Source organism: Oncorhynchus gorbuscha, linkage group LG05 (genome assembly GCF_021184085.1).
Source record: "Oncorhynchus gorbuscha isolate QuinsamMale2020 ecotype Even-year linkage group LG05, OgorEven_v1.0, whole genome shotgun sequence".
NCBI classification, from domain to species: Eukaryota; Metazoa; Chordata; class Actinopteri; order Salmoniformes; family Salmonidae; genus Oncorhynchus; species Oncorhynchus gorbuscha.
The window spans coordinates 84,733,803-84,758,477 of NC_060177.1; the positions used below are offsets into that span (position 1 = coordinate 84,733,803).

At 43.7% G+C, this 24,675-nt stretch overlaps 1 protein-coding gene across 1 annotated transcript; it reads left to right on the forward strand.

The window, feature by feature from the left end:
• Positions 1 to 9,000: 9,000 nt before the first annotated feature.
• LOC124036597 (heat shock protein beta-8-like) lies at positions 9,001 to 20,922 on the forward strand. The gene is made up of 3 exons (XM_046351369.1): positions 9,001 to 9,798; positions 13,254 to 13,317; positions 19,631 to 20,922. Exons 1-3 carry the CDS (start codon positions 9,396 to 9,398, stop codon positions 19,809 to 19,811), a joined length of 648 nt encoding a protein of 215 aa, XP_046207325.1. The 5' UTR covers positions 9,001 to 9,395; the 3' UTR covers positions 19,812 to 20,922.
• The last annotated feature ends 3,753 nt before the right edge of the window (positions 20,923 to 24,675 follow it).

Consider the following 24,675-nt stretch of genomic DNA (forward strand, 5'->3'; position numbering starts at 1 on the left):
CAAAAAGGTTCAAAACCAGATCAGAGTCCAGGAGGTAGAGAGTGGCAGACAGGCTCGTGGTCAAGGCAGACAGAATGGTCGTGGACAGGCAAAAAGGTTCAAAACCAGATCAGAGTCCAGGAGGTAGAGAGTGGCAGACAGGCTCGTGGTCAAGGCAGACAGAATGGTCAGGCAGGCTCGTGTTCAAGTCAGACAGAATGGTCAGGCAGGCTCGTGGTCAAGGCAGACAGAATGGTCAGGCAGGCTCGTGGTCAAGTCAGACAGAATGGTCAGGCAGGCTCGTGGTCAAGGCAGACAGAATGGTCAGGCAGGCGGGTACAGAGTCCAGAAACAGGCAAGGGTCAAAACCATGAAGACTAGAAAAAGGAGAATAGCAAAAAGTAGGAGAACGTGGGAAAACGCTGGTTGACTTGCAACATTCAAGACGAACTGGTACAGAGACAGGAAACACAGGGATAAATACGCTGGGGAAAATAAGCGACACCTGGAGGGGGCGGAGACAATAACGAGGACAGGTGAAACAGATCAGGGTGTGACAGCGAGCCAAGAAAACATTTGGGAAACTGGGGGGGGAATTGATAAATAGTGGAAACTATATCAGTGGGTTATAGAGGTCTTTGTGTTTGAACTCCATCCGCGATCATGTTGAAAACAGAAAGTTAAATAACAAGGCGCATGACAAGACTGATGCTCCAGTGTGTTAAATGATTCAGTCTCTCATTTTCTCTGAGAACGAGCAATAATGTGGAGATGGAGAGCTAGGATGCGTTTTCCCACCGGCACACAGCAGGGTGTCAGTGTGAGCTTGACTTGTTGTAATGCTTCAGCTGAAATCGGATTGTCCTCCCCTTGAACCCTTAAAATAAACCCTTATCCCTCTTCCCATATATTGTGAGCAATTATTTATATATACAATAGATGACTGACAGGGAGGCGCTGTTTAGAAGCCACCATGCCTCCATCTTGGCACTCCCCACCATTGTACGAAATATTCTGGAATCTATAGAAATGCATGTATTAATGTCTACAGTACATTTGCTTTTGACATGTTTATTATATTACAGACACTTTACAGACATACTTTTACATTTTATTATGTGAGCTAAACAAAACAAAAAACTTTAAAAATCCTTTAAGCGGTAATCAGCTGTAGAAACAACAACAAAACGTTTCCCCGTCATCGTTTGGGTAAAAAGCTGAGGGATGGAGAAATGGAACCACTCTCAAATTCACAGACAGAGATGTGGATGCAAGGACTGACCATCCATGATATCAAAAGTATAGTTTTAACCATGTTTTGAGGATATACATTATTTGTTTATCAAAAGTATAGTTTTAACCATGTTTTGAGGATATACATTATTTGTTTACATTTACTTTGTTTACAAACATTGGAGTAAAACAAGCTTATATGTTGGGTTCTGATGTGGTTAGACAGTTGAGCTAAGCTCATGAGGCATTTATAAGTTATACTCTTCAAGAATCAATGGGTACATATCATTCATTTATAAGTTAGACTCTAAGAATCAATGGGTACATATCATTCATTTATAAGTTAGACTCTATAAGAATCAATGGGTACATATCATTCATTTATAAGTTAGACTCCATAAGAATCAATGGGTACATATCATTCATTTATAAGTTAGACTCCATAAGAATCAATGGGTACATATCATTCTATGCCATACAACACTCAGTCCGTGGCCTCCAACTGCTCTTAAATCCCAGTAAAAGGAAATGCACGCTTTTCAACCGATCGCTGCCTGTACCCACCCGCCCGACTAGCATCACTACTCTGGAAGGTTCTGACTTAGAATATGTGGACAACCACAAATACCTAGGTGTCTGGTTAGACTGTAAACTCTCCTTCCAGACTCACATTAAGCATCTCCAATGCAAACTTAAATCTAGAATTGGCTTCCTATTTCGCAACATGCTGCCAAACATACCCTAGTAAAACTGACTATCCTACTGAACCATGACTTCGGCGATGTCATTTACAAAATAGCCTCCAACACTCAGCAAATTGGATGTGCCATCCGTTTTGTCACCAAAGCCCCAGATACTACCCACCACTGCTACCTGTATGCTTCATATTTGTCACCAAACCCACTGGCTCCAGGTCATCTATAAGTCTCTGCTAGGTAAAGCCCCGCCTTATCTCAGCTCACTTGTCAGCATAGCAGCATCCACCCATAGCACGCACTCCAGCAGATATATCTCACTGGTCATCACAAAGCCAACTCCACCTTTGGCCACCTTTCATTCCAGTTTTCTGCTGCCAATGACTGGAACGAATTGTACAAATCACTGAAGCTGGAGTCTTAAAAATCCCTCACTAACTTTAAGCATCATCTGTCGGAGCAGCTTACCTATCACTGTACCTGTACACAGCCCACCCAACTACCTCATCCCCATATTGTTATTTATTTTTTTGCTCCTTTGCACCCCAGTATCTCTACTTGCACATTCATCTTCTGCACATCTAACACCCCAGTGTTTAATTGCTGAATTTCTATTTTTTCGCCACTATGGCCTATTTATTGCCTTACCTCCCTAATCTTACTACATTTTCACACAATGTATCTAGATATTTATTTTCTATTGTGTTATTGACTGTACGTATGTTTATTCTATGTGTAACTCTGTGTTGTTTGTGTCGCACTGCTTTGCTTTATCTTGGCCAGGTCACAGTTGTAAATGAGAACTTGTTCTCAACTGGCCTACCTGGTTAAATAAAGGTGAAATATATATACATATATTTAATGTGTAAAAAAAAACTATGTAGCAACTGCTGATTTGTCTTTTTAAAGTTTAATTCCATAAAGTATCATTTTTCATTTAAATTTTTTTACGTTTTTAAACGTGATACTGTTGGGCCCTTTAGTCAAAAAATCCTATAGAGAAAATCCTCTAAAAAATCCTATAAAAATCCTATAGAGAAAATCCTCTAAAAAATCCTATAAAAATCCTATAGAGAAAATCCTCTAAAAAATCCTATAAAAATCCTATAGAGAAAATCCTCTAAAAAATCCTATAAAAATCCTATAGAGAAAATCCTAGCGGATTTTGGAACCTATCCTATAGGATAGAACCCCATAGGAGTCCAATATGACTGGTTCCGAAATCTGATATGATTTTTCTATTGATCGTAGTGTAAAGCAACTTGCAGCCTTGAATCACTCCCAGACTGTGATGGTGTGTTAAAGGGATTGAGAATCACTGGTGTAATTAGGCAGAGATACAGAGTTTGACACGGGAGAGATGCTGTTTCCCAGTTTACTGGTCTTTAATCTTGATTGCAGTTTGACATAAATCTTCAGGTTTCTGTGCCGTATTTATCTGTGAGATTGTCCAAACAAGAGCTGTGTTCAAATACCCATACTTTCATACTGTATACTACATAGTTAATGACTATATACTATTAGTTCATTTTAGTATACTGTAAACAAACGGTATCATTTAAGTTGAGCGTACTAGCGCTACGCCTGTCTACCACAAGTCGATTCTGTTGCTATTCAACCTCTTTCTAGCTTGTTAGCATAACAAAACATTACTTGGTAGACATTTTATGACTTCGGGTCTGTTTCGTAAATTCAATCTGGAGTGCCAGAGTGCTCTCTGGGCGTTCGTAGATTCAGAGCGTTGTCAGATTGTCAGTTCTTAAATTCAGAGTGTTCCACTCTTGGAGCATTCAGAACGTGCACGGGACGCTCTAGCCGAGGAGAAGGGTTGATCCGAGCGTTTTGACCTCACAATGGCAGTCATGCACCCAAGCTAACTGGCTAACATTGACTAGCTTGCTAGCTACTTCCAGACACAAATGAGAGAACACTTCACTATGACCATTTTACTCGCCCTAGCAGAGCTGGTTAGGCTGTTTTCATGTTATCTGGAGTGTTGGCGACTGTAATGATTTTTTGCTGACGCTTACTGACACCGACCATATTCAACAGGCGTTGTGTTCATCCGTTATTCTGTGCTCTGGCACCCTCAGACATGATTGTTTTGAAATCGGTGTAGATGGCCAGAGCGAATTTACAAACGCACCCAAATGAACAATGTCCATTGAGAATGCACAAAGACTATACCGCTAAGCTAAGAATGATGTGAATAATCAAGTAAATAAATGTTGGAAGTTTGTTAGGTAGCATATAGTTAATATACTGGCAAGTTCGATGTAGTAGTAGCCAACTAACGACGTTGCTTAGGTAGCTAGCTAACATACAGGTACAAACTGCTGTAATGATATTCTAGGCAGTTCGTAAGGATAGCGTAGCTAACAAATTGTCAGCCAAACACGACGTGTAACATAACTTATTTGAAAAGTCATTACTTTCTTACATTGCTCAACATTTTCTTAACATTTGTCATAATTAAAGCAATGAATTTGTATCTGCACTCGTCGAACTTCGGCTGCATATTTTCAAAGGTATTTATTCAATTGTGGTGTCCATACAATGTGGTCTGATATAACAATGAATGGAATAATATCAACACTATGGAAGGTTGTAATAAATAAGAAGACAGGGCTAATGAAGGGGCTGCTGCAGTCACTATGGGAGCTCTTTCTAGAGCGCCCAGTTAAATTGTGCATAAGAGCATTTTTTTACTATGTAAATCAAATCAAATCCAATTTTATTGGTCATGTACACGTGTTTAGCAGATGTTATTGCGGTGTAGCGAAATGCTTGTGCTTCTAGTTCCAATGGCAGCAATAGGCGCAGAGAGCAAATAATGAAAAGAGGTTTATTCTCCGGTGAACAACAAACACGGACAACCCAAAATACAAACAGGGTGAAAAATATCCAAAACAGGAAATAACAGACAAACCGGAGAAATAAAACACAAAAACACCGACAGCCGAAAAGAAATGACAAAAATAAACAATCCCGCACAAAACAAGGGCGGGACAACCTACATTATATACAGATACTAATTAACTAACACACAGGTGAAAACAATCAGACAAAACCAACAGATAACCGAAAAAGGGATCGGTAGTGGCTAATAGGACGGCGACGACGACCTCCGAGCACAGCCTGAACGGGCAGGAGAGCCAACCTCGGCGGAAGTCGTGACACTAACTAGTAATATCTAACCATTTCACAACATATACCCAATACACACAAATCTAAATAAAGGAATGGAATTTTATTAAGAATATATAAATATATGGATGAGCAATGTCAGAGCGGCATAGAATAAGATGCAATAGGATAGAATACAGTATAAACATATGAGATGAGTAATGCAAGATATGTAAACATGATTAAAGTGGCATTATTAAAGTGACTAGTGATCCATGTATTAAAGTGGCCAATGATATCAAGTCGGTGTATGTATGCAGCAGCCTCTCTGTGTTAGTAGTGGCTGTTTAACAGTCTGATAGTCTTGAGATAGGAGCTGTTTTTCAGTCTCTCGGTCCCTGCTTTGATGCACCTGTACTGACCTCGCCTTCTGGATGATAGCGGGGTGAACAGGCAGTGCCTCGTGTGGTTGTTGTCCTTGATGTTCTATTTGGCCTCCCTGTGACATCGGGTGCTGTAGGTGTCCTGGAGGGCAGGAGGTTTGTGAGCAATATATGTGTACACTATATCAGCCTAAACTGAAATGTAGATGTATTTTTTATTGCGCTAACTTCCTGTACGTGGACAGTATGTGTTACTACATTACACAACCTCATGTTTTGACCACATCGAATTGAGGGTATTTGCACACTTTTTACCTCAGATTAGTGATGTTAGTATAAACATTTATAGTAATCACAATGACACAAAATATATTGCTTAAAACAGATTAATATCATTGCTTTTGTACCACTGAGAAACAAATACTGTATTTAGCAATAACAAACAAGAAGAAAAACATGAATCTTCAGCTATAACAATACAGTGATTCATAAACCACATAGAAATGGCTACAATTGAATAATCTACTATAGTCAGCTGACAGGCAAAACCTGCCTAACAGTAGTTTCTTAGGTAGCATAAAAACGAGTGCATAAAATACGGTAAAATGTCAGACCAGTACTAAAAAAATATGCAAATGTATGCACCTACTACTGTAAATCGGTCTGGATAAGAGCGTCTGATAAATGACTAAAATGTGAAATGTAAACATGATTAAAACATTCACAACTTCGTCAGGAAACATAAGGAAATAAAAACTGTAATTACAGTTATTGCATTCAGGCACAGTGAAAGATACAACTGTTAGAATAATATTAGTATAAAAGTGGAGATTCCCTGCACAGCCACAGGTGGCTATTTTAAGCAATAGATTTTGTGTCATTGTGATTACCTTATAGGTCACATCACTGCACTCTATACTCCTCTGTAAACGGGTCATCTCTGTATACTCATCGCAAGACCCACTGGTTGATGCTTATTTCTAAAAAAAACCTGTTAGGCCTCACTCCCCCCTATCTGAGACATCTACTGCAGCCCTCATCCTCCACATACAACACCCGTTCTGCCAGTCACATTCTGTTAAAGGTCCCCAAAGCACACACATCCCTGGGTTTCCCTGGGTTGCTCATCTTTTCAGTTTTCTGCAGCTAGCGACTGGAACGAGCTGCAACAAACACTCAAACTGGACAGTTTTATCTCAATCTCTTCATTCAAAGACTCAATCATGGACACTCTTACAGACAGTTGTGGCTTCTTTGAGTGATGTTTTGTTGTCTTTACCTTCTTGCCCTTTGTGCTGTTGTCTGTGTCCAGTAATGTTTGTACCATGCACACTGCCCTAACCCATCTGGACAAGAGGAATACCTATGTGAGAATGCTGTTCATCGACTACAGCTCAGCATTTAACACCATAGTACCCTCCAAACTCGTCATCAAGCTCGAGACCCTGGGTCTCGACCCCGCCCTGTGCAACTGGGTACTGGACTTCCTGACGGGCCGCCCCCCAGGTGGTGAGGGTAGGTAACAACATCTCCACCCCGCTGATCCTCAACACTGGGGCCCCACAAGGGTGCGTTCTGAGCCCTCTCCTGTACTCCATGTTCACCCACGACTGCGTGGCCATGCACGCCTCCAACTCAATCATCAAGTTTGCGGACGACACTACAGTGGTAGGCTTGATTACCAACAACGACGAGACGGCCTACAGGGAGAAGGTGAGGGCCCTCGGAGTGTGGTGGCAGGAAAATAACCTCACACTCAATGTCAACAAAACAAAGGGGATGATGATTGTGGACTTCAGAAAACAGCAGAGGGGCCACCCCCCTATCCACATCGATGGGACAGCAGTGGAGAGGGTAGTAAGTTTTAAGTTCCTCGGCATACACATCACAGACAAACTGAATTGGTCCACTCACACTGACAGCGTCGTGAAGAAGGCACAGCAGCACCTCTTCATCCTCAGGAGGCTGAAGAAATTTGGCTTGTCACCAAAAGCACTCACAAACTTCTACAGATGCACAATCAAGAGCATCCTGTCGGGCTGTATCACCGCCTGGCACGGCAACTGCTTCTCCCATAACCTTAAGGCTCTCCAGAGGGTAGTGAGGTCTGCACAACGCATCACCGGGGTCAAAATACCTGCCCTCCAGGACACCTACACCACCCGATGTCACAGGAAGGCCAAAAATATCATGAAGGACAACCACACGAGCCACTGCCTGTTCACCCCGCTATCATCCAGAAGCCGAGGTCAGTACAGTTGCATTAAAGCTGGGACCGAGAGCCTGAAAAACAGCTTCTATCTCAAGGCCATCAGACTGTTAAACAGCCACCACTAACATTGAGTGGCTGCTGCCAACACACTGACTCAACTCCAGCCACTTTAATAATGGGAATTGATGGAAATTGATGTAAAATATATCACTAGCCACTTTAAACAATGCTACTTAATATAATGTTTACATACCCTACATTACTCATCTCATATGTATATGTATATACTGTACTCTATATCATCTACTGCATCTTTATGTAATACATGTATCACTAGCCACTTTAAACTATGCCACTTTGTTTACATACCCTACATTACTCATCTCATATGTATATACTGTACTCGATACCATCTACTGCATCTTGCCTATGCCGTTCTGTACCATCACTCATTCATATATCTTTATGTACATATTCTTTATCCCTTCACACTTGTGTGTATAAGGTAGTAGTTTTGGAATTGTTAGGTTAGATTACTCGTTGGTTATTACTGCATTGTCGGAACTAGAAGCACAAGCATTTCGCTACACTCCCATTAACATCTGCTAACCATGTGTATGTGACAAATACATTTGATTTGATTTTTTGTTCTGCTACCATGTTGTGTTGCTACCATGTTGTTGTCATGTTGTGTTGCTACCGTGCTGTGTTGTCATGTGTTGCTGCCTTGGTATGTTGTTGTCTTAGGTCTCTCTTTATGTAGTGTCGTGTTGTCTCTCTTGTCGTGATGTATGTTTTGTCCTATATTTATATGTTATTTATTTGGATTTGTTTTAGTTTTAATCCCAGACCCCATCCCCACAGGAGGTATTTTGCCTTTTGGTAGGCCTTCATTGTAAATAAGAATTCGTTCTTAACTGACTAATAAAGATTTTTTTAAAAAAGACAGGAATTTTCGACAGGAATTAAACGACAGGATTACAATATGATTATGATAGATGTAACAATCCTTTTTTTGTAACCTTTATTTAACTAGGCGACCCTAAATTATTCTATTGGAAAGATCACTAACCCTAAAGTATTTTTTTTGACTACGGCCAATTGTACAGACACACCGTAAATACATGTCATACATACTGACAAACCTGACTCATGAGTTATATTCTTTTATCCGTATGGTGACATCAGTGTGTTTGCGCCTTGCTCTCCCCCAGCCTCTGAGTCTCCACCTCTCTCCCAGACTGCGCCTGAAGCTATGCGTTATTTTCTATTAAAAAGATAATGAGTCACTGGGGTATGGATGGTTTCAACGGACAAGACTGTTGGACTAGTGACACCATCCAGGGCTAATGGCTAAACTTGGACGGACAGGGAGGGGCTTCTTCTGTCAGCTGTTGCGTTGTGGCGCCCGGAGGCACCGCACACTTTCTGGACATTGTTGTGCACACTCACCGTCAGGGAAAACGGTAGACATATAAAACGGTCTTTCAGTCGATATAAGGTCAGTTCAACTCAAAGACCGTATTCAACTTCGAGGATACTAAGGGAAGGGATCGTCACAAGTCGATGTCCGTTATTTTAGAAAAACATAGATAAACTTTTGTTTTTAGCAAATCATCTGGTTTACAACTTTTTTTCTCACTGTCTACTATATATTTATATTACTTTGGCAATTGTCAGCTTGGGGAGAGTAAACTTGGACAGAGCCAATATTTAAGGTGCCGCTTTTTTCTTACTTTTCTTATTTGGAGCAGCAGCCAGTTGATCATGGCAGAAGACTTCTACACTCTGGGAACGCTGGGGAGTAGGCAGAGGGTCCCCCGAGACCCTTTCAGAGAGAGTCCGTCACTGGCCTCTCGGTTTATGGACGATGACTTTGGGATGTCCCCTTTCCCTGAAGACATGTCAATGGACTGGCCCGGTTGGGCCCGGCCTAGCCGGCTCAGCACGCGGCTTTCCGCACCATTCACTGGCACTCTGCGCACAGGGTTTCCACCAACGCGTGCATCAACTGGGCAGCCGCCTGTGTACAGCACGAGATACAGCGAGTCCCCCCGCAGCTCTCCGACCCAGACGCCGGGAGAGCCGTGGAAAGTTTGTGTGAACGTCCACAGCTTCAAACCAGAGGAACTTAACATCAAAACCAAAGATGGGTTTGTAGAAGTATCAGGTGAGGACATATTAGTTTAGGCTCTATTCAATCTGTATCTCTGCGGCGTTACAGATTGCGCGATATACATGTAAAGGTAATTTCCGATTGAGGCGTCATACTGTATGCAGCGTTTACAGTGAACTTAATCTCCAATAACGCGGGAACATTGCCTTTAAATTTCAATCACACGGTAACGCTGAACTTCCGCAATACGGATTGAATAGAGCCATAGCCCTGCTTAAAATATACAGTAATCGACTTGAACACATCTAAGAAAAAAGGGTTTATTGTCAGAGTGCAGTTGCTTTGGGGATCAATAAGAAACATTATCAACTGTACCTATATAGGCTAGTGTTTCACATTTGAAAATGAAATGATATGCATCATCTCATACATGCAATTAAAGTACACAATAGACATGATTATTTACAAAATAGTTATATTCATATTTCAAATATGTACATCATATATTCTCATAGCCAGCTCATATGATAAGGATGTTTGAATACCCTACAACCTACAGTATATGGGGAAGTAGGGTCCATGACTTGCAGATTGCCAGCCCTGTTCATCAAGCCCAGGCACCTGTTCAGATGCCTCCAGAATCACTCACCCATGAGACAGATATAGATTTAAGTGAGGAAGTCCCATGACAACAGTCTCTGTCCAGAAGGAGACAAGCAACACACTGCTGTTAGTATTAGAGAATGTTTTGGACCTGTTATTCTGCCCGATGATAGCTGACTAGCCCCTTCAGTAAGTTTTTTATCATATGCTCTTGTTGTGCTACCATGCTCTGATCCTAGGAACCAAATACACTGAACAGCTTGTTTCTGGAAGTATTATTCTGCCTGGCGATAGCTGATTGGTGCCTACACCCCCCTTGAGTATTTAATCAATTCAGACAGTATACTCTTTTAGTTTGTTGTGTTACCAGGCACTGAACTGATTTACTGAAGTAAAATGAACTGAACTGTGCTGATTGTAGAACTAAATAAGTACAGGTGTTAAATAAAGCTCATATCCAGGGCGTCCATACAATCTTTGAGTTTGTTATGCTTTTACCAGGTCCTGAATGTAGGTTGAAATAAGTATAACATATATTTAAAGCTGTCCATGGCTTCTTTAGACTGTAGACTAAGTATTTAACGGACAACTGAAGAATACCAGGTGGAGTGGAAGTTACCGGAGAGAAGAGACTAGGCCTCATACGGAGCTTTTTACAAACACAGTGTTGCCGTGCCATTTGGGTCATTCAGTCAGCTAGCGCCATGGAGTTACGGCCTGCCTGCCTCTGGGGGCTCTTCCTGACTGCCTGCCTCTGGGGGCTCTTCCTGACTGCCTGCCTCTGGGGGCTCTTCCTGACTGCCTGCCTCTGGGGGCTCTTCCTGACTGCCTGCCTCTGGGGGCTCTTCCTGACTGCCTGCCTCTGGGGGCTCTTCCTGACTGCCTGCCTCTGGGGGCTCTTCCTGACTGCCTGCCTCTGGGGGCTCTTCCTGACTGCCTGCCTCTGGGGGCTCTTCCTGACTGCCTGCCTCTGGGGGCTCTTCCTGACTGCCTGCCTCTGGGGGCTCTTCCTGACTGCCCGCCTCTGGGGGCTCTTCCTGACTGCCTGCCTCTGTGACCAGGCCTGTTCTAAGTGTGTGTCTGTGTGAGCATGTCATAAGCATGTTAAAGTCGGGGTTGACGTGACCACTCTGTGCTTTCTCTCATGACATGTGTTGATAATAACCGTCAAAAGTCAACCTAACTTTGGCTGAACAGAGTTTTTGCCTTGTAGTAGTTTCTGAGTTATCACAAAGCAGTGTGTCCTTGGTGCTGAAGCAAATAAAAAGACACTTTGAATGGATGTATATCATACATGCAATTAAGAAACTAATGTGATATGACAAGTGCAGTCTGAGTGTGTTACCAAGGCAGTTAGGAATGTGACATCCGTACCACACAGGACTGAGGGAGGATGAGAGGCTCATGGAGACTGAGAGAGGTTGAGAGGTTCAAAGAGACTGAGAGAGAGGCTGTGGTTGGTTGTGTTCTCTCCAGGACAGTTTCTATTCTCTCCAGACCAGAGCTGTGGTTATGTTTCTATTCTCTCCAGACCAGAGCTGTGGTTATGTTTCTATTCTCTCCAGCCCAGAGCTGTGGTTATGTTTCTATTCTCTCCAGACCAGAGCTGTGGTTATGTTTCTATTCTCTCCAGACCAGAGCTGTGGTTATGTTTCTATTCTCTCCAGACCAGAGCTGTGGTTATGTTGCTATTCTCTCCAGACCAGAGCTGTGGTTATGTTTCTATTCTCTCCAGACCAGAGCTGTGGTTATGTTTCTATTCTCTCCAGAGCAGAGCTGTGGTTATGTTTCTATTCTCTCCAGACCAGAGCTGTGGTTATGTTTCCATTCTCTCCAGACCAGAGCTGTGGTTATGTTTCTATTCTCTCCAGACCAGAGCTGTGGTTATGTTTCTATTCTCTCCAGACCAGAGCTGTGGTTATGTTTCTATTCTCTCCAGACCAGAGCTGTGGTTATGTTTCTATTCTCTCCAGACCAGAGCTGTGGTTATGTTTCTATTCTCTCCAGACCAGAGCTGTGGTTATGTTTCTATTCTCTCCAGACCAGAGCTGTGGTTATGTTTCTATTCTCTCCAGACCAGAGCTGTGGTTATGTTTCTGTTCTCTCCAGAGCTCTAGGCCAGTCCAGCACTTTCCTTAGGTGTAGACGTCACACAGCGGGGGTATAAGGTTGCACATAGCTGGGTGGGACGGAGCAGAGGGTAGGGCAGTGGCTGCTACGCTGACATTTAGCATTCAGAGCAGCTGCACAGACAGGAGTCATAAACAGGACTTTATTAAGATGAGGTGTCCTTCATTCTGGAGCTTCCCAGATCTTTCCAGATCCTTCCTTCCATTTCTCGCTTCCTCCCTCTGTCAGGGTTGGCGATTTCATCATCTGAGAAGTAGTAGGGTTAAGATGGGAAATGGGTAGGGGTGTTCTGCGTCATTCCTGTGATAATAATAAAGTCCTTTTTAAATTTGCCTAATTAGGAATGCCAGTTAAGAACAAACTCTTATTTACAATGACTGCCTACCAGGGAACAGTGGGTTAACTGCCTTGTTCAAGGGCGTAACATCAGATTTTTACCTTGTCAGTTCATGGATTCGGTCCAGCAACCTTTCGGTTACTGGTCCAACGCTCTAACCACTAGGCTACCTGCTGCCCGTTTGAGTTGAATTTAATTTAATTATATGACCCACACTTACACCAAGGACTATGTCTCAACTCCATGTTAAATTCTGGACTCCACAATCCTGCGTTTCAGATAACGACAGTGAGATTTTTGCAACATGACATGTTGTTGATTGCATATCCCACTTATCAGAAGCTATGACCAAGCAAGAGAGATTACACAATTTGACAAAGTATCACTTGTTGGGGTCGTTGCACTCTGTTCATTGTATTTCATGTTGTTTTTCCCACAGGGAAACATGAAGAGAAGCAGGAGGAAGGAGGCATCGTGACAAAGAACTTCACAAAGAAGATACAGTGAGTATCCGTAGCTGCCTGGAACAATAACAACAACAACAACAACAATAACAAAAACAACAACCGATAAACTGATGCGCCTTTAGGATCACTTTACTTATTGCAGTCTCCCCAGTACCCACAGATTATCAGCAGTCTCCCCAGTACCCACAGATTATCAGCAGTCTCCCCAATACCCACAGATTATCAGCAGTCTCCCCAATACCCACAGATTATCAACAGTCTCCCGAGTACCCACAGATTATCAGCAGTCTCCCCAATACCTACAGATTATCAACAGTCTCCCCAGTACCCACAGATTATCAGCAGTCTCCCCAATACCCACAGATTATCAGCAGTCTCCCGAGTACCCACAGATTATCAGCAGTCTCCCCAATACCCACAGATTATCAGCAGTCTCCCCAATACCCACAGATTATCAGCAGTCTCCCCAGTACCTACACATTATCAGCAGTCTCCCCAATACCCACAGATTATGAGCAGTCTCCCCAATACCCACAGATTATGAGCAGTCTTCCCAATACCCACAGATTATCATCAGTCTCCCCAATACCCACAGATTATCAGCAGTCTCCCCAGAACCCACAGATTATCAGCAGTCTCCCCAGTACCCACATATTATCAGCAGTCTCCCCAGTACCCACAGATTATCAGCAGTCTCCCCAATACCCACAGATTATCAGCAGTCTCCCCAGTACCCACATATTATCAGCAGTCTCCCCAGTACCCACAGATTATCAGCAGTCTCCCCAATACCCACAGATTATCAGCAGTCTCCCCAATAGCCACAGATTATCAGCAGTTTCCCCAGTACCCACAGATTATCAGCAGTCTCCCCAGTACCCACAGATTATCATCAGTCTCCCCAATACCCACAGATTATCAGCAGACTCCCCAGTACCCACAGATTATCAGCAGTCTCCCCAGTACCCACAGATTATCAGCAGTCTCCCCAATACCCACAGATTATCAGCAGTCTCCCCGGTACCCACAGGTTTTCAGCAGTCTCCCCAGTACCCACAGATTATCAGCAGTCTCCCCAGTATCCACAGGTTTTCAGCAGTCTCCCCAGTACCCACATATTATCAGACAGACATTTCACACATCTATTGTTATACAATCCAATAAAAAAAAATGTTGTCTCATTCCTAGGCACGCAAAACAATGACAACAACTGATAAACAGTTGTTCCTTTAGGATTACCCTACTTCCAACACTCTCCCCACAGGTCATCAGATATTTCAAACAGCTATTTTCATATCAGCCAATATTTAAGGTGCCGCTCATTCCTAGACGCCCTAAACATCAACAACCGATAAACAGTTGTTCCTTTAGGATTACCCTACCTCCTACAGTCTTCCCACAGCTAATCTAGCAGACATTTTAAACATATATTGTCATATGATCTTATATCTAAAAATCAGCTGATTGTCCCAGTATCCCAAGAAAGGCATCTAGTGTGTAGAATGTTCCATAGAGCCATGGCCCTGTTAATTGGGACTATGGAATATCAGACAGTGGTACAGGGGCACAGTAGTACAGGGGCACTGCCTTGCCTTCCAAACAGCACTGTCTTCCCTACAGTACACAACACACTATAGGCCCCAGTCAAAAGTAGTGTACTATATAGGGAATAAGGGGCCATTTGGGACACAGGTAGTGTCTTACAGGCATCACTTCAATGTAGTTCATTTCCCCTTGGCTAATTAGTAGGCAGCTGGTCTGCACCGGCTCCAGCACTACTCTCTCTGTCATCATATCACCAAGCCTTGTAATTGGAATCCCTTAGATCACACAAACACTCACACCTGCACACACACACACACACACACACACACACACACACACACACACACACACACACACACACACACACACACACACACACACACACACACACACACACACACACACACACACACACACACACACACACACACACACACACACACACACACACACACACACGTTGTGCTCCAGCTAAGCTAAACCAGAAGCAAGAGACGGACTGAGAGATAGAATAGTGTGTATAAAAATAACTGTCCTCAATACAGGAATTCTCTGGCTGTAGAGTACAGTAGGCTACACTCAGTGGAGAGGGAGAGACAGAGAGAGAGAGAGAGAGAGAGAGAGAGAGAGAGAGAGAGAGAGAGAGAGAGAGAGAGAGAGAGAGAGAGAGAGAGAGAGAGAGAGAGAGAGAGACAGAGAGGGAGAGAGAGAGAGAGAGAGAGAGAGAGAAGACATTCCTGTACTGCCTAATCTAATGTATACATGCATGAGAAACCGTGTGTTGTTTTTAGTCTAAAAGACTAGAGCTGGGCTATTTCTGGCAGGTTATTCAACTCTGATGCACATTGAGCCGAGTCACAGTCAACGGCCTTCAACTGTGACTGTATTCATGATACTGCTCGGCTTCTTTTGACATGATTGATCTATCAATTGATTGTGGTCTTATAGGATGGTGTCTGTAGAGATAGAATTACATTAAAATTATTAAAATTATTAACTACAGAACATTTTTCTCTAAATGTTCTGGAGTGAAAATATAGTGCATCGCCAAGGTTAACTACTTTAGTTATTCAAGAAGCAAACACACTGTAACTCAATGTCCCTGGAAGTCTCTCTCTGGAATGTCATTCCTGTGTGTTCTGCTATGAAGGTCTCAGTGTGTTTGTTATTCAGGGCTGTGGGTGGATTGTCATTGTCACTTTGCCTCCTGTCTCCATTCCTGTGATAGACATAATAATACTGGACTGCTTCAGATTGACTCAGTCCATCAGCTGCACTGACACACACACACACACACACACACACACACACACACACACACACACACACACACACACACACACACACACACACACACACACACACACACACACACACACACACACACACACACACACACACACACACACACACACACACACACACACACACACACACACACACACACACACACACACACACACACACACACACACACTCACACGCACACACACTAACTCACACATACACACACTCACTCACTCACTCACAACAACTGATCACTCACACAGACAAACACAAACACACACACACGCTCTGTCTCTTTCTCTCTCTTCTATCTCTCCTCTCTCTCTTCCCCCAAGCCCTGTTTCACTACCCCTGATTCTTTAAAAAACTATATTGGACAGTTTTTGGCAGCCATACAGAATCAATAGGCTAGATGAAAAGAAGTGTAGCCTGAGTTAAACAAAACCGCCATCCGGACAGATAAGGCTCTACAGCCCGGTGTGGCTCGTAATAAGCCGGATGAGTGATTTGACTTTGCCAGAGAGACACTGACTATGCCATACTGCATTGAGAAAATAGGGGACCGTGAATTGAAGCCTTGAAGCCAGGGATGATTTATCCTGAACTCTTCAGTCGCTTCCAACTTTCCACACATGAGTGTGTCTGAGGGATCTCTTTCCCCTCACTCTTTCCCCTCACTCTTTCCCCTCACTCTTTCCCCTCACTCTTTCCCTTCTATCCATTGGTCACTGGCCTCCTTGAACTCCTGTCTTATAGACAAGCGATTGTCTGTTGTGTGTGAAGATGGTAGACTGTAGAGGGGTTATGCTAATGAAATGGAGGGTAGACTCTAGGTCTAGGCCTGTGAGGCTGGGTTGTTTATTTAAGGACCTAGGAACACTTGGCAGCTCATATGGAAACTCCTGTGATGGATGGACGGAGGGCTTTATTTGGCCATGCTCCTTGACAAAGACCAGATACCAGTCCATTTGGGGTCGCTGTCTCTCGTTCGTTCTCGCTCTTTCTCTCCCCTCCCTCTCTCTCTGTCTGTGGGTCTGTCTTTCTTTCTCTCCCCTCCCTCTCTCTCTGTCCTTCTGGTGTTTTCTCTTCTCTCTCTCTCTCTCTCTCGCTCTCTCTCTCTCTCTCTTTATCTCTCTCTCTGTCTGTGGGTCTGTCTTTATTTCTCTCTCTCTGGCTCCTCTCTATCTCTCACTCTGTCTTTCTTTCTTTCTCTCCCCTCCCTCTCTCTCTGTCCTTCTGGTGTTTTCTCTTCTCTCTCTCTCGCTCTCTCTCTCTCTCTCTTTATCTCTCTCTCTGTCTGTGGGTCTGTCTTTCTTTCTCTCTCTCTCTCTCTCTCGCAATTTATCTGACTGACAACGTTAGCATCTGTAAGCAAGGTCACACATATGACGAGAATGTGTGTTTAGAATTGTTATGGGATGGACATGCTACTACAGTGTCATAAGTGAGAAAAGACAAGACAAAGCTCAGTATAGGTTAATAAATACCACACTGACGTTTGTGGGATACAAGGCTAGTTCTAGCTCAAACCCAGAGCCATACAGTATACTTCTGTCTGGGCTATCTTCCAATGATACTGTATTTCCTATCTTCCAATGATACTGTATTTCCTATCTTCCAATGATACTGTATTTCCTATCTTCTCCAAGGTCATCTTTGAATCTCTGTCTGTTTATCTCATATTGGTCCAATCATAGCAGGGTTGTGTCCAAAAAAGCAACCGATTCCCTATATAGTGCACTAATTCTGACCGGTGCATTCTAACTGGTTAAAAGTAGTGCACTACATAGGGAATAGGATATAATTTCAAGCTCTGTCAGTTTATCTCATATTGGTCCAATCACACAAGTCCTCCTCTCTCCATCCTTCAGAATTCTCCTAAACATTTTGACGGAAGGTAATACTGTATCTCACTTTTATTCCTGTCAACACAGAACTCATTTCTCTCTCTCTCTCTTTCACACTCTCTCTCTTTCTCTCACTCTAACTAAATAAATGTATCTCTCCCTCTCTCTAAACTCTCTGTCTCTCTCTCTCTCTCTTGCGCTCTACACTCTGTCTCTTCCTCGTTCTCTCGTTCTCTCTCCCTTTTTATTTATTTATTTTATTTCACCTTTATTTAACCAGGTAGGCAAGTTGAGAACAAGTTCTCATTTACAATTGCGACCTGGCCATGATAAAGCAAAGCAGTTCGACAGATACAACGACACAGAGTTACACATGGAGTAAAACAAACATAAAGTCAATAATACAGTATAAACAAGTCTATTTACAATGTGAGCAAATGAGGTGAGATAAGGGAGGTAAAGGCAAAAAAGGCCATGGTGGCAAAGTAAATACAATATAGCAAGTAAAACACTGGAATGGTAGTTTTCTGGTATGGTAGTTTTCTGGTATGGTAGTTTTCTGGTATGGTAGTTTTCTGGAATGGTAGTTTTCTGGTATGGTAGTTTTCTGGAATGGTAGTTTTCTGGAATGGTAGTTTTCTGGAATGGTAGTTTCTCTCTTTCCTTTAGAATTCTCTTAAACATTTTCACAGAAAGTAAAAATATCTCACTGAATCTCTCTTGCTCTATTTCTCTCTCTCTCATTTCCCCTCTTTCTTTCTTTCTTTCTTTCTTTCTCTCTCTCTTTCCCACTCTCACTACACATTTATGAGGAAGACATTTATGCTAATCTAGTCATATAAAGTATGTATCATATTTTCAGTACAAAAACCATGGAGGAAAATGGAGAAAGAAAAACTTGAAATTGTCTGCTAGCCGTCCACCTGGCTGTTGGGATGAGCTGGTTAGAAAAGTATGTAGATGGAAATTGCAGGTGATAATAAACTTTGCATCAGGCAGCCATTTTATGTATAATTGGAATCTTTATTTCTCAGTCCTGCGCCTGGAGCGAGTCCGTCTCATTTCTTCTTCTTCTTCTTTATTATTCTCTCCCTCATGGCGCCACAAAGATGATGGCAGCCAGAACATTTTAATGAAAACCTGGAAAATACATTTACATTTATCTCTGGGGTGTGAGATTACGCATTCGGAATGAGCGAAGGCCAAAGAGGGAGACAAAAAAATAGTTTTCAACAACAATTTCATCTGCAGTCAAGGTTTCTCCTCACGGACAGTTTTACACCCTCTGTTCAGAACTGATAGTGTTAAATCCTCTGTTTATAACTGATAGTGTTAAATCCTCTGTTTATAACTGATATTGTTACATCCTCTGTATATAACTGGAGGCTGTTATGAAACAGTGTTAAATCCTCTGTATATAACTGGAGGCTGTTGACAAGATGTCAATCAAATCTGTGTCTTGGCACCGAACGGTATTTGCCGTACTGCTGCGGTGAGGTTCATGTTTTTAAGATGTCCAAGCACAGGGGTGTACACTTCCTTTTTTCCTGCTCTTTCTCTCACACCTGTACTCTCTGTTGTTATAGTTACCAACCTTTTCAAGACCCTCAAGCTTAAACGTCTATGTACGAGTCTCTCACATATGTTCTCTCTTTCTCTCTCCTTCCCAGGATTCCAACCGACGTTGACCCTGTGACGGTCTTCGCCTCCTTGTCGCCAGAGGGGGTGTTGATCATCGAGGCGCGGCAGAGCCCTCCCTACTACCTCTTCAGTAACGAAGGTCCCCAGGGAGAGATGGAGGAGGCCAGCCAGAGCCAAGAGGCCAGGCCCCAGGAGGCCGCCATGGTCTAGGACGAAGCCCAGGACCGAGCTCTCTTCCCTGGGGGGACACAGGCTCACCCGGGCCCCCAATTCGGGGCAACCATGACATACAGAGCCACATTTGACCCAAAAATCATTTTTGTTTGATTATTGGCACTAATGCAACTCCATAATTGAGCATCCAGCAGAGTAGAGGAAGAGCTAACATGTTGAAAGTCTTGGAGACCCTCAGCATATGTTGTAGCACCCTTCATCACTCTATTCCCTTTGTAGACTACTTCTGACCCCTATATAGGGAATAGGGTGCCAAAGAAACACCCTGATTTTCATTTTGAGTGTAAAGTAATCTCTCAATCATCCCCCTAAAATATATATATTTTGGTGTATCTCTTGGTAGCCATGCTGCTTGGTTCTCGCACCAATTTAATTACAAGTCACAAACTAAATCAATCCCACTGTCTCACAGTAGCATTGCTACACTATACTGGTACAGCATGCCGTCCATTCTATGCTGTCCCAGGTATATGCAGTGCTGAACTGACCTGTTCAGATACAGACAGAGGCTGGCTCAAGGCTGGGAGCCCCGTCTACCTGGGTCGGTCCGTAATGTCATGTCTCCCTTCAGTATTTCACACCTTATTTGACCGATATGCATCATGCAATGTCTTTTATGTGTAATTGATCCGTTGTCAATCATATTATGTTGAATGGGTAAATTAAAGAAGCTCATTGAAATTCATAAGGAAGTCGTCCAATATGACTGAGTTGGAAGATAAGTTATAGTCTCATTATCGTTATAGTGTGTTATAGTGTGTGTTGGTATTGTATTATACCCCAATGTAGGTGACTGACTGTAAATAAATTGCACTGTAGCTTACCTACCATATATACCGATCCGGTCTATTCAAGTGCCGTAATTGCCCTAACTAGAGGTCTTACAAAATAATGTTCTTTGCATTTTTTTATTTGTACATGTGATAATGATGTTGTGTTGGTTCTTGGTACAAAGGTAATAAACTTTTTGCCAGACTTCTCCCATCCCTCTCTCACCTCCCTCCTCCTCCCCCACTCTTTCTCCCATCCCTCCCTCCTCTCCTTCTCCTCCCCCACTCTTTCTCCCATCCCTCTCTCACCTCCCTCCTCCTCCCCCACTCTTTCTCCCATCCCTCCCTCCTCTCCTTCTCCCATCCCTCTCTCACCTCCCTCCTCCTCCCCCACTCTTTCTCCCATCCCTCCCTCCTCTCCTTCTCCCATCTCTCTCTCACCTCCCTCCTCCTCCCCCACTCTTTCTCCCATCCCTCCCTCCTCTTCTTCTCCCTCTTGTCCCTCTTCTTGATATCTTTGTATTTGTTTATGCAAATAAAACCTCCCATAAATCCCAGTGTGTGTTCACATCTGTGTGTTTTGTTCTGTGGATTTGTGCCATTTAACGTTTAGGCCAGAGTCCAAGATGTCCGTCTGACAGTGCCCAACAACAGTAATTGGGTAACATATCAGTGCATTTGGAAAGTATTCAGACCCCTTGACTTTTTCTACATATTTTTACTTTACAGCCTGATTATAAAATTGATTACATTGTTTTTTTTTCGTCTCAATCTACACACAATAGCCCATAATGACAAAGCAAATACAGGTTTAGATTTTTTTGCAATCTTATTAAAAATAAACATCTGAAATGTCACATATACATAAGTATTCACACCCTTTACTCAGTACTTTGTTGAAGCACATTTAATAGCAATTACAGCCTTGAGTCTTCTTGGGTACGACGCTACAAGCTCGGCACACCTGTATTTGGGGAGTTTCACCCATTCTTCTCTGCAGATCCTCTCAAACTCTTGTCAGATTGGATGGGGAGCGTCGCTGCACAGCTATTTTCAGGTCTCCAGAGATCTTTCAGAGGGTAACAGGGTCTATCTGGGCCACTCAATGTCATTTACAGACTTGTCCCTAAGCCTCTCTTGCGTTGTCTTGGCCATGTGCTTAGGGTTGTTGTCCTGTTCGAAGGTGAACCTTCGCCCCCAGTCTAAGGTCCTGAGTGCTCTGGAGCAGGTTTTCATCAAGGATCTCTCTGGACTTTGCTCCATTCATCTGTCCTTCCATACTGACTAGTCTCCCAGTCCGTGCCGGTGAAAAACATCCCCACATGATGCCGCCACCACCATGCTTCACTGTAGGGATGGTGCCAGGTTTCCTCCACACGGTAGGCTTGGCGTTCAGGCCAAAAAGTTCACTCTTGGTTTCATCAGACCAGAGAATCTTACTTCTCATGCTCTGAGAGTCCTTTATGTGCCATTTGGAAAACTGCAAGCGGGCTGCCATGTGCCTTTTACAGAGAAGTGGCTTCCATTTGGCCACTCTACCATAAAAGCCTGATTGGTGGAGTGCTGCAGAGACGGTTGTCCTTCTGGAAGGCCCCATCTCCACAGAGGAACTCAGGAGCTCTGTCAGAGTGACCATCATGTTCATGGTCACCTCCCTGACCAAGGCCCTTCTCCCCCGTTTGCCCAGTTTGGCCGAGCGGCCAGCTCTAGGAAAAGTCTTGGTGGTTCCAACTTCCTCTATTTAAGAATGATGGAGGCCATTGTGTTCTGGGGACCTTCAATGCTGCAGAAATGTTTTGGTACCCTTCCCCAGATCTTTGCCTCACCACAATCTTGTCTCGGAGCTCTACAGACACTTTCATTGACCTCATGGCTTGGTTGTTGCTCTGACATGCACTGTCAACTGTGGGGCCTTATATAGACAGATGTGTTAGTTTCCAAATAATTTCCAATAAATTTAATTTACCGCAGGTGGACTTCAATCAAGTTGTAGAAACAGGATGATCAATAGAAACAGGATGATCAGTAGAAGGATGATCAATAGAAACAGGATGCACCTGAGCTCAAATTCGAGTCTCATATCAAAGGGTCTGAATACTTACAGTTGAAAAAAAAAACGTGTTTTTTCAACCTCTCTACAAATTTCATGTTAACAAACAATAGTTTTGGCAAGTCGGTTAGGACATCTACTTTGTGCATGACACAAGTAATTTTTCCAACAATTATTTACAGACAAATTATTTCACTTATAATTCACTGTATCACAATTCCAGTGGGTCAGAAGTTTACATACACTAAGTTGACTGTGCCTTTAAACGACTTGGAAAATTCCAGAAAATGATGTCATGGCTTTCGAAGCTTCTGAGAGGCTAATTGACATCATTTGAGTCAATTGGAGGTGTTATGCAGGTGAATGAGGACCCAAAAGCGACTTAACAGAAACAGAGTTTATTCCAGTCTTAACAAAAAACGATTAATCCTGAATACTTTCACAGGTAATGTCCAAACAGGAATAACTGAAATCCTCTAGTCAGTAGAGGGGAACAACAGGAGATGCGACCACAGACTGCAGGTTGCTTCGGGTTGGCGCAGGCCGTAGCTGATAGAGACACCTGCTCACACGTAGCATCTGAAGAAGGCAAAAACACGACAGGACGGAACAAGGACACAGTACAGCAAACAAGGATCCGACAAGGACAGAAGCGGAAACAGAGGGAGAAATAGGGACTCTAATCAGAGGGCAAAATAGGGGACAGGTGTGAAAGAGTAAACGAGGTAGTTAGGAGAATGAGGAACAGCTGGGAGCAGGAACGGAACGATAGAGAGAGAGAGAGAGAGGGAGAGAGATAGAGAGAGGGAAAGAACCTAATAAGACCAGCAGGGGGAAACGAATAGAAGAGAAAGCACAGGGACAAGACATGACAATCTATGACAAAACATGACAGTACCCCCCCCACTCACCGAGCGCCTCCTGGCGCACTCGAGGAGGAACCCTGGCGGCAACGGAGGAAATCATCGATCAACGAACGGTCCAGCACGTCCCGAGATGGAACCCAACTCCTCTCCTGAGGACCGTACCCCTCCCAATCCACTAAGTACTGGTGACCACGTCCCCGAGAACGCATGTCCATGATCTTCCGTACCCTGTAAATAGGTGCGCCCTCGACAAGGACGGGGGGGGGGGGGGGAGACGAACGGGGGGCGCGAAGAAAAGGCTTGACACAGGAGACATGGAAGACTGGGTGGACGCGACGAAGATGTCGCGGAAGAAGAAGTCGCACTGCGACAGGATTAACGCCCTGAGAAATACGGAACGGACCAATGAACCGCGGAGTCAACTTGCGAGAAGCTGTCGTAAGGGGAAGGTTACGAGTGGAAAGCCACACTCTGACCGCGACAATACCTAGGACTCTTAATCCTACGTTTATTGGCGGCTCTCACAGTCTGCGCCCTATAACGGCAAAGTGCAGACCTGACCCTCCTCCAGGTGCGCTCACAACGTTGGACAAAAGCCTGAGCGGAGGGAACGCTGGACTCGGCGAGCTGGGACGAGAACAGAGGAGGCTGGTACCCAAGACTACTCTGAAAAGGAGATAGCCCGGTAGCAGACGAAGGAAGCGAGTTGTGAGCGTATTCTGCCGAGGGGAGCTGTTCTGCCCAAGACGCAGGGTTTCGAAAAGAAAGACTGCGTAATATGCGACCAATCGTCTGATTGGCCCGTTCTGCTTGACCGTTAGACTGGGGATGAAAACCGGAAGAGAGACTGACGGAAGCACCAATCAAACGACAGAACTCCCTCCAAAACTGAGACGTGAATTGCGGACCTCTGTCCGAAACGGCGTCTAACGGGAGGCCATGAATTCTGAACACATTCTCAATGATGATTTGTGCCGTCTCCTTAGCGGAAGGAAGCTTAGCCAGGGGAATAAAATGAGCCGCCTTAGAGAACCTATCGACAACCGTTAGAATCACAGTCTTCCCCGCTGACGAAGGCAGACCGGTAATAAAGTCTAAGGCGATGTGAGACCATGGTCGAGAAGGAATGGGAAGCGGTCTGAGACGACCGGCAG

What these genes read in the sequence shown, in the direction of transcription:
- LOC124036597 (XM_046351369.1), top strand. Translation starts at nt 9,396, where the DNA reads ATGGCAGAAGACTTCTACACTCTGGGAACGCTGGGGAGTAGGCAGAGG. An exon ending in TGGGTTTGTAGAAGTATCAG is followed by an intron (nt 9,799 to 13,253) that starts GTGAGGACATAT and finishes TTTTTCCCACAG; the next exon opens with GGAAACATGAAGAGAAGCAG. An exon ending in AACTTCACAAAGAAGATACA is followed by an intron (nt 13,318 to 19,630) that starts GTGAGTATCCGT and finishes TCTCCTTCCCAG; the next exon opens with GATTCCAACCGACGTTGACC.